The following is a 16232-nucleotide window of genomic DNA, read 5'->3' on the forward strand; positions in this document are numbered from 1 at the left end:
CACATTTTTTTTTTCCCCCGTTTGTTTATTGATTTTTTTCATGTCACGACAAAACACTGAAGGTTGTCAGAACAGTACACTTCGCCGCTAAAATGCCTCTGCAAACTCTAACTCTGCCCCCACGCTTGAGCACAAAACATTATGAGATGCTGTCATTACCGATTAATGACAACTATGGTGCTGTTTGCTCAATTGAAAATAGAAATTTAAATGAGGGACGTTGTTTTCACTGCACTGTAACAAATGCATTCAGTTGATTTGTCAGTAAAACGGCGAACGAGCAGCACCACAGACTTAAAGTAGCTGTTCATACTGTAGTTGTAACAGTGTGCCGACAGCCAGAGGAAGTCTTTGTACTCATCAAATACCTTGAAAGCTTAAAGCATTATCATCCTAATGTGCTGTAATTGAATGTGTATTTTTCCACCAGAATAACAATGCATACAATTTCATACTCTCTTAAATCCTAAACAGATTATTTCTCAAATTTGAATTAACTCAATTATCAGTTTTTGTTTTTTTTTTATTGGCTGAGGCTTTGCAAGGGAAACATTTTGTGTGGGTGAGTCTGCACATTTTGATCAGTCATTAATCTTTGAGAATGCCTCTGAGGACTGAACTCTTCCTCTGAAAATGCTGAAAAGCCGCTGGCAGTATAAACAGAGAGCTGCACTCCTTCATTAAAAAGTAATAGCTGCTTGGATGCAACATTCAGGTATCAGATTGACTTTTCCTAGCACCCCCCCTGCCATCTGAAATCACATGGACAACCTTTTTAATACCACTAGCTACCATAGGAGGGCACTAAGAAACAGGGAGACAATTCTAAATCAGGCCTGTCCCTGAATTGTGAAAGTTTACTTGACATGACATCAGATAAAATCACACCTGCTCCACCAAAAATAGCTCTAAACTGCAACACCAGCTTGATTCCTGCTGCTCTACTTGTCATCTAAACTCCAGTCTCCAGTTTTAAGAACTTTGTGGGGACCATCATGCCAGAATATCACATTTTTCTCCTCAAATTTTAAGAGTGATGATTGGCTTTAACAGATGAGCACCTCAAACGCGATTAGGGCGATCACAGTGATGGTGGCCACCGCGGAAGATAAAGTAGTCCTACAGTAAAAACTCCATCCACACTGTAAATCCTCTGGAGAATAAAGAAATAATGTCATCGGGGGGGTGGATTGGGGTAGCTTGCAGGCTGCGGAGGCTTATCAACGGTGAGAGAGGAGCAGTGGGGAGGAGGAGGAGGAGGGGGGGATGCAGCAGGGCTCAGTCCTGTCGGCGTGGTTCCGGCTGGATTCGTTTTGCAGGCTGTTTGGGAACACTTAAAACGGGCGCAGAGCCTTGCACAAGAATGTGCATTTCCAGAGGGGCGGAGACAAGCTGGCTGTGCATCCACGGCGAGTAAAGAGGCGTATGTGCAGGCTCACTGCAGGCTGCTGTAGGGGATAGTTTACAATAGGAAACAATTAGGCTCTCTCTCGGCACTGCTGGGCCACAATGGGTGGATGTTTTTCGGTCGCAAAGACGAGTCACACAGCCCGGTAGGCATTTTAGTCGGTGCTGCTGAACTAACCAGAAGCGTCCATGGTGAGGTGACAGTGGGATTCGAACAAGTGACCCGCTTAACATAGTTAGAAGTGCGGCTATTTCAGAGAGACGCAACACTGTAACCAGGAGAGGAGAGCGCAGGGTTACATTAAACCGATCCCTGCCTGGTTTTCCTGTCAAGAGAGCACCCACCGCGGCTGTTTTCCCCCCGTGGGGTGGCCATGAAAAGTGGACTGTCTGGGTTGTTTTCTCCATCCACTTCCAGCCTGCGTGGAACAAAGTGTGCTTTATGAAACACAACCTGCGCCGTGAGGTGGATCCAGGCGGATTGTCAGCGTGGGCTTTTTATGTCGCAGCATTTCTAGAAATAAAAGAGTCTCCCGAAAATCATCATGAGGACCACCGAGGAGCAGGAGCCAGAGGGCTTTGACGGCGAGGCCTCCAACACTTCCATGATCTCCGGGGCCAGCAGCCCGTATCAGCCCACCACCGAGCCCGTCCACGCGAGGAACGTTTTGGGGGGGATAAGGTGCGACGTGGAGTACCTCAAGTCATACTTTGGGATTTTAAAGGTGGCGGAGGTGGTAAGTTTGAGCCCGATCACGCACTAGTGAAATGTTCAGTGATGCACAGCTTTCTAAAAGTGGGTAAAACAAACCATGACGCACCATTTGCGCATAACATCCACCGAGCAGCCACTAACATATGGACAAAATAGTACTATTCTTATTAAAAGCCCATAGTTAACATGTTCTAACTGCTGTAGTGTATTCTGAGCATTAATACCTTATTACTTCTATCCCTGAGGTGGTAAACCCAAAATGTAAGTGTTAACTTAGATGGATGTGGCTGTACAGGACCATTCAGGCAGGCTTCCTGCTGCCTACCCTGTGACATGTGGAGGTGAAGGGGTGAGGATACTATGGATCATAATTCTCAATCCAGCCATGCTTTGCACACCTTGCCAAACGTGTATTTTCAGTAGACTTTTATTTTGAAGGATACAAATTGGTTCTTCAAAGCAGGACAGTTCTCCACTGGTAAATTCTGCTGTTATCCCCACTGGGTATTTATAGTGATCGTATTGTGGCATATAAGTATTTGTACAACTCATTACTGAATTGCTCTCAGAGGAAAAATAATTATTGTCACAATTTTTTTTGTCAGGATGTAGTGGTCTGTGGAAAAAAAAACACATTGTCACTCAAACCAGTACACCTAAACCAGATGTCTGGACTGAGGCACAGGCAACAACAAAGCCAACCGAGGGCTCCCAGAGCTCTGACAGTTCACCAGAAGAGGAAATATCTATCAAGCCAGAGACATTTCTCTTCTTCTGGTGCCAAAAAACTCAGACACAGGCCTGCTCCCTTGTACACGTGAAGCAGTGTGTCCACAAGGGGACAAACCATGGAGCTGAGGAAACTAGCAATTACCTCTTACAGTATTTGTGGTCAGCACAAGCAGTCTAGAAGTCCAAACTGTTGGAAGATAATACGGCACAGTTCTAACCTCTCTGCTTCACGTTCAAAACTTTTGTTTAACTGCAGACAAAAAGTAGTATTTGAAAGCTGTTTTCATCTAGTGGGAGGCTGAGTGTCCCACTGGTCTTACAGAGAAGCGTAGTCAGCCTGCGCTGTTGCACACACCTGTGATGTTTACCTCCGTGTAGGTGGGAAGTTAGGATAGGAAGCCATCTGTCATCGGCGTGGGAGAAATTTGGAGCCGGCAGCAAGAAGAAGCTTCATATTCAGTCTTCGTCTGTTCAGCACCAAATGATAAGACGTCTTCTTTGACTTGGCTGCTTAATGGCAGCACAGGAACCATTTTATTTCTGTATTTAACTTTCCTTTAGCTGCAGAGGCCCTCCAGAGATTGTGACACAGTAAAAAATTACAGTCTTAATACACGTGTGTGCATACTAATATACATACATAATCATGCTGGTGCCTGGCTTTGTGGTTCTAATGTGATTGCACATACATGTACATAATGATTTAGATATCTGCGTAGTAGAGATTCCTCTCCTAGTAATATTCAGGTGAAATAAGCAGCTCCATTTGCAACCACCATATGTGGAAAAACAGTAAATAAAGCCTGCACACATAATTGCAAAGGAACCAAAATATAAAATGGAAAAATACAAAAAATAGAATATAAATGACTGTAAAGGTGCAGGTATACTTTGTGAAACACTGATGAACAAAGCCATCTCTGTACCTTATAGTTCCTAGGGTTAGTAAAATGCAAAAGGTATGGTGCAGCTAATGTAAATAGAAGTGTACATGCATTACTACCACAACATACTACTAATCTTTTTACACTTAACATTTACTTGAATGGTCTGGTCAGGGCTGATATTGACTTTTCGCTTCGAGTTAGTCATATCTCCGTCGCCGACAAGGACGGGAACATTGAAAGTCATCCAAGTTTACCCTCAGTATCTTAGAGGAGGCCTACAAGGCTGTCTGCCAAACGTTAATAGCTCCACTGGCTTGCATTTTTACTGCTCTGCCCTCTAATCGTTTAACCCTGCTCCAGCTGAGGCTGTGGGATGGTCCTTTAGAACTGATAGATGACAATGCAAAGCATGCGTGTGCTCTACTGTACAAGTACCTAATGTGGCACAGTTTGATCTGGAAGCACTCCTTTGTCATGGAGGTGTTGTGTCTGTTATTTATATCTCTGTGTTTACTGAATTTTCTTCTACAGCTCAAGGGGGAATAGTCCCTTTGAGCCATAGTAGTAGCTTAATAGATCTTAATAGAATATCTTTTCCACAAATCAGTTATACTGAATAATGATTAACAACAATGCAAAATGGATTTGTACAGTGCAGCACACGTTGGCTGCATTGCACCACTTCCTAATCTTCAGAAAGGTCCAAACCCATTTTTACACGCACACAGGAATACAGAGTTCTGTTGCATGAGATACAGGTTGCATGTGAAACTTTTTGTGATGTTGCCAGTTTTACCAGTCATCACTGAAGAGTTAGTAGGCCTGAATGCCTCAACACTCCCTCTGGCAATGTCCACACTTCCTTGACTTTGTCAGGGAAATGTTTATCACGCTACCTCCACACCCAGGCTTTGTTTGCACTAAGGTGGCGGTTACAAACCACTCTGACTTTTGCACTGACCCATGTCTGCTGAGAAATTTCCTTCTGCACAGACCAGGGTGCTCTGCGCTAATAGACCATTGTAAGTGTTTCACACTGACGTACTAAAATGCATTTCCGCTGGCTTTTAGAAAGCCAGTCAGCTCGTCATTCCTTGGATGAATGGATACGCAGGCTGCTGCTGCTGCTGCTGCTGCTGACCCTGCGCTGATCAGAATGAACCCCCAGTAGGATGAAACCTGACCGGGGTGTGTCTATCATGACAGCAGGTTTGTCTTTGTCTCTTTGCTTTGACTGGGTCAACAAACTCCAACTGCCCCTCTACAATGGAATTTGATACCTTGTAGGGGCTGCCAGAGCACCAATCAAACTCTCTTTGTTTCCCAACAAGCCTCATGCCTTCATGATGTATAACAGTTCACTCACGGTGATGTGTGAACCTATGTTTCCCTTTTTGAAGTACTATTCTAACAAGTGTTAATTAAATATTGTGGGAAGGTGTTTTTTAAGCCTGTGGATGTTGTGTAATGAAGTTACCAGATGCTCCCTAATGTCAGTGAGCACTTCCTGCTCTGAAAGAGACGCCGTATGCTCCACTCTCTTCTGGTTGAAACATTACTTATTCAGAACTTGTAGGGAGACATAAAGACAACAAGAGCGTTATGCATACATGCGGGGAGACATGCATGCCTTTGCCTATACACACTTACCTTATCCTCAGGGGTGAAATATAACCAGCATTCAGGCTATATTTTCCATCACATAGATGACTGTGGGCTGCTGATGAAGCATATTCAACATTTTGGGGTAATTTTTTTTTTTGCGCACGAGGTCCTGTAGCAGTACGAGCGCAGCATATAATGTTGCATTGTCTCTGTGGCGAGGGCGCTTTTTTTTCCCCTCTGTTTAATTTCTGCCCACAACAGATGGTGCATAAGAAGGGGATCTGAGTCCAAGGGGCCTCTAACGGCAACTAATAATGTGTGTAATCCCAAAGATAAGGATGTGCGCGCATGCGGTAGAGAGAAGAGAGAGAGAGTTGATGTTCGTGCATGCACGATGAACAGGTTGCCTCAGGGTGAAGGTTGACACAAAATCATTACTTACAAGATCATCCAGTATGGTGCTTTGTGATCCCCTGCTCCTCCCCTGTGGCTGCCTGACACCTGCTACACAGGGACTTGGGGAAAGCAATATGCTCTCTACGAGAGACATGACATCATTCCTCAGCCCGAGCAGCCCTACGCTCCTGTTTGGGTGTAACCTCTTTGGTTGTGTAACTACATGCCCGAAAGAGGCTCCAACGGCTGCACAAAACAGAAGTCTGGTGGATTTGCTTCCTGTGTCACTAATAATGCGACTGCTTGAGATGTTGCGTTCATGCGTCACTGTCAGGGGTTCTTCAAGGGTTCTCTGTCAGGTGATACCAGAAGATTTGAAAGATCGGACAAAGAGTCTGTCACAAACAGGAGAGTTCTGACAGTTCACCAGTCATCACCCAACAACACTTGTTAGAAACAGCTCATTAAACTGGATAAACAGGTTTGGCTGTTGAGCTGCTCAGAGCTAGAGGAGAGGAGGGGGGGGTCTTTTATTTTTATTTTTAATGAGACAGCTTGGGTTTGTTCTCAAATGCATTTGTTCGGCAGTGTCAGCGCAACTAGCTGTGGCGGATTCAAATTGGATTCAGTTTGGATGAAAATCTATGACGGGTCTCACAAACAACCCCGGTGACACTTGAAGTTCAACTTTTTGCAAAAAAGTGGCTCCGAAGATAACCTACGTCCCAAATAGGCATACCAAAAACAGTGAGCTATTCCCTGTGAGTCTATTTCCAGTGTCAAGGCGCAGACTTCTTACACCATTGTCAAATAGGGCACGTTTTGCACACACACTCATACACATGCACAGATACAGTACAGCACAGTAGGTGATTGCTCTTATTCCATCTCCGCATGAACAGCAGTTTTAACGCAGCTTTGCATTGAGAGCATATAGACCAGTAATATGTGTGTCTGTGTGTTTAGGCTTGTTTGACTGTTCTCATCAAATCTTTTATTATGGAGGCAAAACATTTGTAAGGATTTCAAGATTTGGCTCATGTTTGAGCCTTCAGAGGCTCCATGTGGGTATGAATGCAGAACGCACAGTGTTATGACATGTATTAATGGGACAAATAGGGGGATTTATGGATTAGTGTGTTCTCTAATGGGTTCTATTGATACATTTGGTTTTTTAACACTTGGCTCATGGGATAATTTTAGCCCATGATGCTTCTTGATTGTCACTTTCCCCCTCCCACTGTGTTATCCCAACTTTTCAGGTGCTCTTCCCTGTTCCCATGTCAGTTATCATCTATTAGGTGTTTCTTCCTTGTCTCACTGTCCACTAAAACTCTTTAAATAATCTGATCTCATTCCTAAACTCATTCCTACGCAATTCCCTTGACATTGCTGCCCTGATGACACAGAAGGAACAGGTTTCATGTCTCTCTTTGCCGTAACCTTGTGTATAAAGCTCAAGTTGGCCCAGGTTTTATTAAAAATGATATCTCTTAATTATATAAACCTGCCTTCTCTGCAGCCAGAGGGTTATTTACCCCATAAATTGTGAAAATAAAAACAACCTCAAATTCCTCTTTGAAACTATGTGATATTTCGCTGCCAGTGACTTTATGAGCTTTATTGAATCAATATCATCAAAGACCAGATTGTTACTTCACACTCTTGTATCAAATCATCAAGGTAACTTGGAGCAGTGAGACATTCATTGTCTTGCGAAGAAGCTGCTTAATGGCTCACAACTTCAGCCGTCTGTTCCTGGAAGACATGAACCGACATACCGTTTGCTGCTCTCGTGTCCGCTGTGGCAGTTTCCAAATCGGCCACGACACTTTAGATTAGCTTTGCATGAAATTGCATTGAGATTTCAAGCACTTCTAGGTAACTTTTTTTGCAAATGAAAAAGGAAAAAGAGACACCATATTCTTTACACCTGTGTAAAATTCCATCTGCTCATATAAAACTCACCTTGCTGTTGGCTTCAACATTTGCAAATCTCATGTAAGCAAACACTATAAGTCCTTTAGTGTATAGAGGAGAGGAGAAAACATGCCATGTCAGCTAAGACGCAAACACATAATGAGTCTGATACTAAGAGTAAAAAGCTCAGTAAATATGGTTAAGTAGTTGTTCCATTTGGAAAAGCATGGAAAGCGCTGCCATGGACTTTTGTCTTACAATTTAACCTCCAGTCCTCAACTCAGACCCATCATTATACAATTTATCACATCATATCATATCATGAATGTCAAACATGTTCCACTCTGGTAGACAAAGCAGATCTGGTCCAAACTGGTTTGAAGTCGTCTGCTTCAGGTCGGTAGTATATCGCAGTGGCAGTCTCTTGGTTCTGTTATGTCTCTGTGTCTTGCGCTGCCCCGAATCAATCGGTAATCTGCGTGTGGTTTTGTCTGGGTCTGCATGGCAGGAGAACACCTAAATAGCAGAATTCTTCCCATACTGTGGTTTGTTGATGGATGTTGGCTGGATGCAGGCATCTTCACAGGCTGCCAGGAGCGGGACTCGTGAGATGGGCTCATGGCCTCTGGTCTATTCATAGGACGTTCACTTCATCATCTGGAGAGCTTGGAATTTCAACAAACACACATAAATTTACAGAAATGGCCTGACCTACAGTACCCTGTGTCCTAACACTAGAATACACCAACACGTAGAAGTTTCTTGTAGACTCGCTCAAACTATAGCATGACTTTGAGATGTATCCAGATTCCGGTGACACAAATCGAGCATGCGGCGTAGTCGTGTAATAGTTTGGCTGATGATCAGCATCATTTTTAGATAATACACAATGCACTCAACATGCCGTACTGCCCTTCTTCTCCTGTCTCTCTCTCTCTCTAGATCCTGTCACTTATTGGATTCATCTGCATAGAGACGATCATGATGTGTTCCCCCTGTGGAGGGGTCTACTTCTTCGAGTTTGTCAGCTGCAGTGCCTTCGTGGTGACGGGAGTCCTCCTCCTGATCTTCAGCCTCAACCTGCACACCAAGGTGCCCCACGTCAACTGGAGCCTCACGGTAGGTGCAAGGACACGTAATGTATCACGGGACCAGACTTGTGATACTTTTGGCTCAGTTTAGAAGAAAACGCTCTTGACAAGAGATTTGATAAATGTTAGAGACAAAATGGCAGCTGGTAACGACAACTATAGTACGTTAGACCAACTCTTTTTCGTTTTCTCTCTGTGCTATGAACTGTATGGATTTCTCCTTCAATCATATAGTCTTGTATTTATTATCAGGGTAAGGCTCAGCACAAGCTTATTATACAAGAGAAACTGTGAAACTTTAGAGAGTATGGATCTGGCTGGGAGGGCAAACAGTTTCTGTGTTACCACCAGGATGTGCATCGTCAGCTGTAAGCAAATGAGGTGGTGGGTGTTCTTCAGCAGATGCTGGTTGCCTTCCAGTATTTGCCTACATACACACGTTGGTGTGTTCTGAGCTGCAGCCAGAATGAGTTGGAAAAAAAAAATGTCTAGGACTGTATTTCCAGAGGCCACACAGCGTACATATCGTAGTAAAGTAGTGGATGTCAAGCCAGATGTCCATATCCAACCATAGCTATCAGATTGCTTTATGGTATCCTTGGTACAATATTCCGCCTCAAACACGAAGAGAGGGTGTGCCTTTGGCTTCTACTTTTGGCAGAACGACACCGAATGAAAGCCTTTTACAGTCTCAGAGAGGCCGTCCATATAATGCAAAATCCTCCTGTTCGATCTCTTTCTGAGACGCTCTGTTTCTTCTCTCCTGAGGCTCTCTGGCATCTCTCATGTCAGCTCTGACTAGTTAATTCCTTTTCCTCTCAGCTGATTAATGGTCTAGGAGTACATAATTAACATGTATTGTTTGTGTGACTGTGTGTTTGCGCGCGCAGGCGTGCGTGGAAGTGAGTTTGGCTGCGGGTCGCCATCAGACTCGCAGCGGAGGTCGTTCTCCAAAGAAGTTAGACTGCGGTGGGCTGCGGTTCGGCTCATTGGCATTGCTGGAAACATGCTGTTTTGCACTAAAATATGGAGTCTTTCATATTTTGTAAAGAAGAACACACATTTGGAGCACAACAAAGTCTGTGTTTACGCCACAAAGACCCTCTGCTGTTCCCTGTTGGTTAGTAAACTGCAGCAGAGAAAGACTTACAGTAGGTGTTGTTTTCCAGACTTCACAGTCTCTGCTCTGACTCCAAACTGTAGTAGCTAACAAACACCATGATGCTCAGTTCCACTCCACAGTTGTAGGCTGCACCCCATGCTGTTTATGTCTATCAAGTTCAAAGCTGCTCCAGTCACACTGAGCCCCCGGGAATTTCACCATGAGTAAGCATTTCAGAGTGTTAACCAACTGTTAACCCTTCTGCTGCCTTCCTCTTGTTTCCAAACTCTAAACCACGAGCCGACGCTGCCATTCCTCCTCTGTGCTGTGAGTTGTTTTATAATGCGGTCGAGAGTCTCAGAAGGAGGGTTTTGATTGTACAATTATGTGCTATGTGATCCCATCTCCTCCAATTCACCCTCTGTGATGACTTTGGCAGAGCGGAGGGGGAAACACAGGCCCTGACTCCCCCACTTCCTCCCCCTTCGACACAGAAATGAATGCAGTCCTCGGACCAGTTTGTGACTTTCAGTTATTAAGCTGAACTTCGGGGTTTAGTTTGCATGAATGAGCTTGTTTTGCACAACCGTAGAGAGAGAGAGAGACAGATAAAGGCGGACCACTCGGTTGCATTGTTTTCCTAATTCCCGCGGCCAAATAACTGCCAGCCATGCAGAGGGGTCCTGTGACAGAAATGGGGCGACCCCGAGGGTACGCACAGGGAGGAATATCCAAAGCCTAAAGGGGAGGGAGAGGGAGAGGGACAGAGGGCTATTAGTGCTGTTATTCTCCTTTTAAGAGAGCAGTGGCCTGAATACCCTGCCAGTGAGCCCAATACGTTCTGGTTGTTTTGTTCTGGGAACACAGTTAATGCATGAATGAATTGGGTGCGTCAGAGGGAAGACCAGTGCTGACCGGACCTGTCACAGCCTTACACACCAGGGGCAGGAAACAAAGCTACTGTCTGTATTTGTTTAACTTGTTAGGTGCCACAAAGATTGCTAAATGTTCTGTGTTGAATTGTTCTCTACTGCCATATATACTTTTCATAATAAAGCTGCTAACAAAATATACAAAAAACACTTTTTGACACTTTTTATATTACAGTCACCTTGATTACTGGTTATCTAATGGATATTAGCAAAAATCAGAAGTTATAAAGGAGTGACTTATTTTTTTCAAATCAGATTTGATTTATGGATGTTTTTGCAGTGTGTGGGATGTCTGAGTGTTATGACTCTTAAAAGTAGTGGCTTGTATGTATGAAAGCGTGCGTTAATCCATTCTCTTTACTCCGTTTTACCCCGTGTTATACTGCCGGTAATGACCTACATCTCTCTGCTGATTCCACACACACAGCCGAGGTTTTGCGGTTATTATTAGCTATGGCCATTAATCTATCATCAGTTCAGACCAGAGCCCACTTTACTCATGTCGTATTTACTTTACCTACAAGAGGAATCCAATAAAAGCTCCCTTGGTTTTGACAGCTGAAGTTTGCCACCCAAGAAGAGAAAAGACATGAAGTACTTGTCTGTTATCTTTATATCCTTTCCTTTCAAAAGGAATCAGACGTAGACCTGAAGAGAGCTGGAGAGATGTTTTATTTTTTGCGTGCAGCTTTCTGGCCCTGCGTGACCGCCAGGAGGATTGATTTCATAATTAGTGTTCTACTGCGTCCTCGTAGGTTTCCATAGTTGCAGTCAAATGACTATTTCCAGCCTCCGTCCTTTGAGAGCGCAACAGAAGCATAGTGTAGAACCACAGACAGTAACGTGGAATATTAGTTGTTGAATACGATTCACTTTCAAAAAAAGCACCTATTTTTTTGTGCACAAATATACAAACGTAAAAGACAGTAACTACAGATTTGCGATCACTGTCCTGATCCTGGTCTCATCTTTAATTGGACTCTGTGGAGTTCATCATCATACAGACTTCATTAATCCATGTTCAAAGAGGCACAAAGGTGGTAAAAATGTAGATTTTTCTCGTCCATATCTATTTTTCTATTTACATTTGTTTGTTTTTTTGTGTTTGGTATGTTATTGGTATTGTTTAGCATGCACTCTTGTTTGAAAATAAGTAACTCCTGTCACAGTTTTTCTGAAAATGGTTTACACATATATAGCAGAGACTTGGGACTGTGAGTTTTCAGTGGTCAAGATTGACCGAGGGTTAAACCGGATGGTAACCCAAAGGATGCATCGAACCTAATTTATAGTTCTGAGCTTTAAAACTCATATAATTTATATATTTAGAAGGCATAGTAGTTTTGCTCAATGCACTGAATCTCAGCACATAAAGAACAGATTGTAAAACAATGACACTAGCCAATAATAAGCCAGAGAGCCAGTGGTTTGGTCCAGTCTGTGCTTGTGTTATTTAAGGTTTTACAGAGTGCTGGCCTGGTTAAAACGTGGAATGTGGAAAAGAGTGAAGCGCAGGGACTCTACTGACTGGATCTTGAGGGAATATGGGATCTGAAAGCTGTTTTGCACATGAGAACAGCACACTGGAATATGCAGTATTTCCTGTTTAACCAGTTGGGCAAGAATGATGAGAGAGAGTGCGCATTGTGTGCAGTGTTTGTAGTGTGTGCTAGGATTTATGTTGAGTGTGTGTGTGTGTGTGTGTGTGTGTGTGTGTGTGGTGGGTGGGGTTATGATTACGTTTGAAGGTTAGGATTATAACACTGGTGAACGTTGACCGTGCCAGTTAGCTTGAGGTGTTATGGTTCCACATCAATGTGTTACTGATTAAATCTCAGGATCTGTAGCAAAGTGTCACAGTTTTTGTACCCGACTCAGCTTTCTGCACAATTTCTTCCGCCGTGTGTCTTATGAGAGACCATGTCTGCCATGATCACAATCACGCATCTGATCACGAGGGCCCCAGTCACGCTGAGCCCTTCATTATTAACTCTTCCCTAACTGTCTGCGCTGATGAAAGCAGGAGAGTAAAACATCAAAGCGAAGTATCTCTCTCATTATCCCCGTCCTGTGTAAAAAGGTGGGGGATGGACTAAGTTATGTGCGTGGAGAGAGTAATATGAGGTGGTGGATGGCTTTTAAGTGTGTGCTGTTGGCTTCTTTGCCCTCCTGTGGTTTTAAATCCAGAGGTTTAACTTGTTTCTGAAAGGCCTCATATATTTTAGGCAAAATGCTTGTATGAGAAGTTTGTTTTTCCTGTAAAATGAAAAAAAAAAATGTGTAGGAAAACACGTTTTGGTGTTGATGTATCACCAGAACTCAAGCATTGTGCCTGTAATATTGAGCAATTTCAAATGATGCCCCAACTATATGTAATTACACACAAATAGAATTGATACACATCCTCATTTACAGTAGTTGTTTCATTTCATGCTCTAAATAAATGATAAATGACAAATTCTAATTTTGGATTTTCTGGATTCTAATATTATCTTGTGTGTTGTTGTGTCCTCCTGTAGGACCTGGTCAACACGGCCGCCAGCACCTTCTTCTTCTTCTTGTCGTCTCTCGTGCTGGCCTGCATCAACCACAACACTGGGGCTGAAATAGCAGCAGTGGTGAGTAGTCCGAACCATCCTCTATTACAAACCTCCTTTTATCGGTCATCAAGTTTCCAATCTAGGCATTCCATGGTTCATACATGTGTATTAATAGATGCACGTGAAGAGTGTCAGTTAAGTCTCATTTATGTACCTGATGCTATCTAATGAGCGAGCAGAAGCAAGGACACATTTCAGGAACTGTGTGTTTGCTTCCCATTCAAATGTTTGCATTGTTATTCTACTTCCTTTTTCTTGTTTGCAGATCTTTGGCTTCCTGGTCACAGGTGTGTATGGAATAAACACCTACCTGGCGGTACGAAGGTGGCGCCTTGGCAGCGGGTGTCAGGGGGCGGCTCAGACCAGCGAGTATATGCGAGCACGCACGGCATCTCGTGGCGAAATGGAGGCAAGGCCTGAGCTCGCATGAGGACCGTCAGACAATCAGATAGACTAAGGGAAAGCTACACTACCGGCAGCTGACTGAGATGGACGCTACTTCGCCTTCAGAACAGTATTTCATTCAAGTCCTGAGTGGAGGGGCCATCTCAAGCCAACCACACGCTTTTAACTTTTCATCACGACACCTCGGCTGTGCTTTCGGCCTGCATCGCCACTGAATAAATGTCCTCGTCGTAGCCACAGAGGAGCTCCGTGGGTGTGCTTATCAGGCACCCTGGCTTCGGCGACAAGGCTCTGAAGCGAAGCGGTCGAGTCAGAACTGAAGGAATTCTCTGTAAAACTTATTTTTCATCCATGTATCTTTCCAAATCAGCGCAGAGGGTGGCTTCCATAAAGAGCCAAAAGAAAGCTGACTTCACTCCAACTGTGCACCAACTCCTGTTCTGGCGTAGGTGCTGACTGTGTGGAAAGTTTTAGCGTTTCACTGTGAATGAAGTCGAGTAAAAGAAAGTCAGCTTTTGTACAGTTTGCTTATTTCACACTGCTTTCTGTGAAGTCTGTGATGTGATGTGATCATGGGTCCAGTAAGCCTCTGGACCAGCAACGTACAGCAACCTGCAACGCGACATGACTTCACTGTTGTTTCTTACTGACATCAGCCTGCGAGCAGGGCTGACATTAGATATTTTAATCTAAAGATTTCACATGCTGACGGCACAGTTTGTCTCTCCTTTGTCTCGACTTTACAAATGCCTTTTGTGACCTTTAGCAACTATCAAGATGTTTCCCGCCAGCAATTATACGGTAACAGTACAGGGTCAGTCTTAACTGCAATAAAGACGGGCAGCACGAGGAAAGGCGAACATTTTGAAATTAGTGAAGAAGATTTATTTCTTTGCAGCACAAGTGCACCCAGTGGGTTAAACACAATTACGAAACACTTTCCAAGAAAAATATTCGCACTAGCATTCCTAACAGGTCTGTGTTACGTCAACACTGTGAACCAGGAGCAGTCTCTATCAGGCGACGATAAGGTAATTGGTATTTTGTTGCTTTTGCACAGATCCAAGGCTACAAGTGATAAAAATGTTGACGGTACATCAGTGAGATTCATTTTGGAACAAACATCAGTAGGTGACCTGGTCAAAATCAGCGCTCTCAGCCTATACACTCTCTCAGGTATTAACACACTCCTTTCAACCTTTCATTCTTAGAAAAAAAAAGTTTGAAATGATATCACAGGGTGCCTCGACCTGAACGCTGTATTTCTTAATGCCTTCCTAATTATTAAACACCATAAGACTATAATAGAGAATGGAATTGAATAATACTTTAAGTTAAGTGAAAATTAATTAAAAAATGAAGAGTGGAGACTGGTGTGATGGATGTACGGTACATTTAGCATTACTACCACGGCCTTTGCTCTGCATTCGGTTGAATTAAAAAAGTCTGTGTATGTATCTACAGAATGTTACCGCACACTTCATGTATTATGACATTCCTATCATAGGCTGTTATAAAGCTCACACACCCAGAGAGCAAAATACTTATCATTCCTTTAATGTTTTTGTGTTCGCCCACTGTGCTTGACAGGAGGCTTAAGCTTGAAAAAAAAAATCACATCATATCTGCTTTGAAGGCTCAATATTGTTGTAATGAATCTACACTACAGTTACACTTATGTGATTTGTTGTTTGAGGTCTCTTTATGTATATTAGGCTCGGGTGAGTTCGTGCAGGGTCTAAGTCGACTCTATGGCTCCATCTCCTGGTCGTCATTTAAAATGTATTCTTTGTGACTACGGTGGACCAGAAATGTATTTCACTGTGGGTTCAAATGAAAAATAAAAACTGTATGGCTTCTTAAGCAGCCTCTAAGGTTTCCATGCTATACAGTATGCTTGATTAATCAGGCTTTTCTCTCTCGTGTTCAGTAATTTACAACTGATATTTTTCCTGGTTTGGTGACCGAAGTAGTTTTATGAACAGACAATCATATTTGTTACTCTGTCTGTCACTTCCATTGATTGATTTGTTTCTGAGTGATGTAAAAATCTTCACACAAACATCTGTACAGCAAACCTTGCAACACAATCATGTGAGCGCATTATGCTATTTGATGATATAAACTGTTAAACTGTCAAGCTGCAGCTCTCTATATTCAACTTAATGCTAAATATGTTATGAACCATTTGTATTTATGGGGAAGAGAGGAAGTGCTTTCCAGACTGTGCTGTGAACAGCAGCCACGACCAGTCAGACCGGACGACATTAGACGCGAGATGCTCTTCTGTAATTCTGTGTGCTTTGTGAATGATTACAACGAGATCTGCCTTGTACAGCACGGAGCCGTACTCAGCTGTATTTTTGTATTTAAAACATTCACAAAAGGCTTCACATCAGTTTATAGTGACAATTTAAATAAAGTGATTTGGACATTATTG

The 16232-nt window shown here is 43.2% G+C and overlaps 1 protein-coding gene across 1 annotated transcript; it reads left to right on the plus strand.

Moving 5' to 3' along the window:
* Positions 1-1346: 1346 nt before the first annotated feature.
* Positions 1347-16229, plus strand: cmtm4 (CKLF-like MARVEL transmembrane domain containing 4). The gene is made up of 4 exons (XM_070856408.1): positions 1347-2144; positions 8605-8781; positions 13307-13405; positions 13653-16229. Exons 1-4 carry the CDS (start codon positions 1953-1955, stop codon positions 13815-13817), a joined length of 633 nt encoding a protein of 210 aa, XP_070712509.1. The 5' UTR covers positions 1347-1952; the 3' UTR covers positions 13818-16229.
* Positions 16230-16232: the final 3 nt, after the last annotated feature.

Source organism: Pempheris klunzingeri, chromosome 1 (assembly GCF_042242105.1).
Source record: "Pempheris klunzingeri isolate RE-2024b chromosome 1, fPemKlu1.hap1, whole genome shotgun sequence".
Taxonomy (NCBI): domain Eukaryota; kingdom Metazoa; phylum Chordata; class Actinopteri; order Acropomatiformes; family Pempheridae; genus Pempheris; species Pempheris klunzingeri.

Coding starts and splice junctions, on each gene's coding strand:
- cmtm4 (XM_070856408.1), top strand. CDS start 1,953: ATGAGGACCACCGAGGAGCAGGAGCCAGAGGGCTTTGACGGCGAGGCC. Junction 2,145..8,604: donor TTTTAAAGGTGGCGGAGGTG/GTAAGTTTGAGC, acceptor CTCTCTCTCTAG/ATCCTGTCACTTATTGGATT. Junction 13,406..13,652: donor GGGCTGAAATAGCAGCAGTG/GTGAGTAGTCCG, acceptor TCTTGTTTGCAG/ATCTTTGGCTTCCTGGTCAC.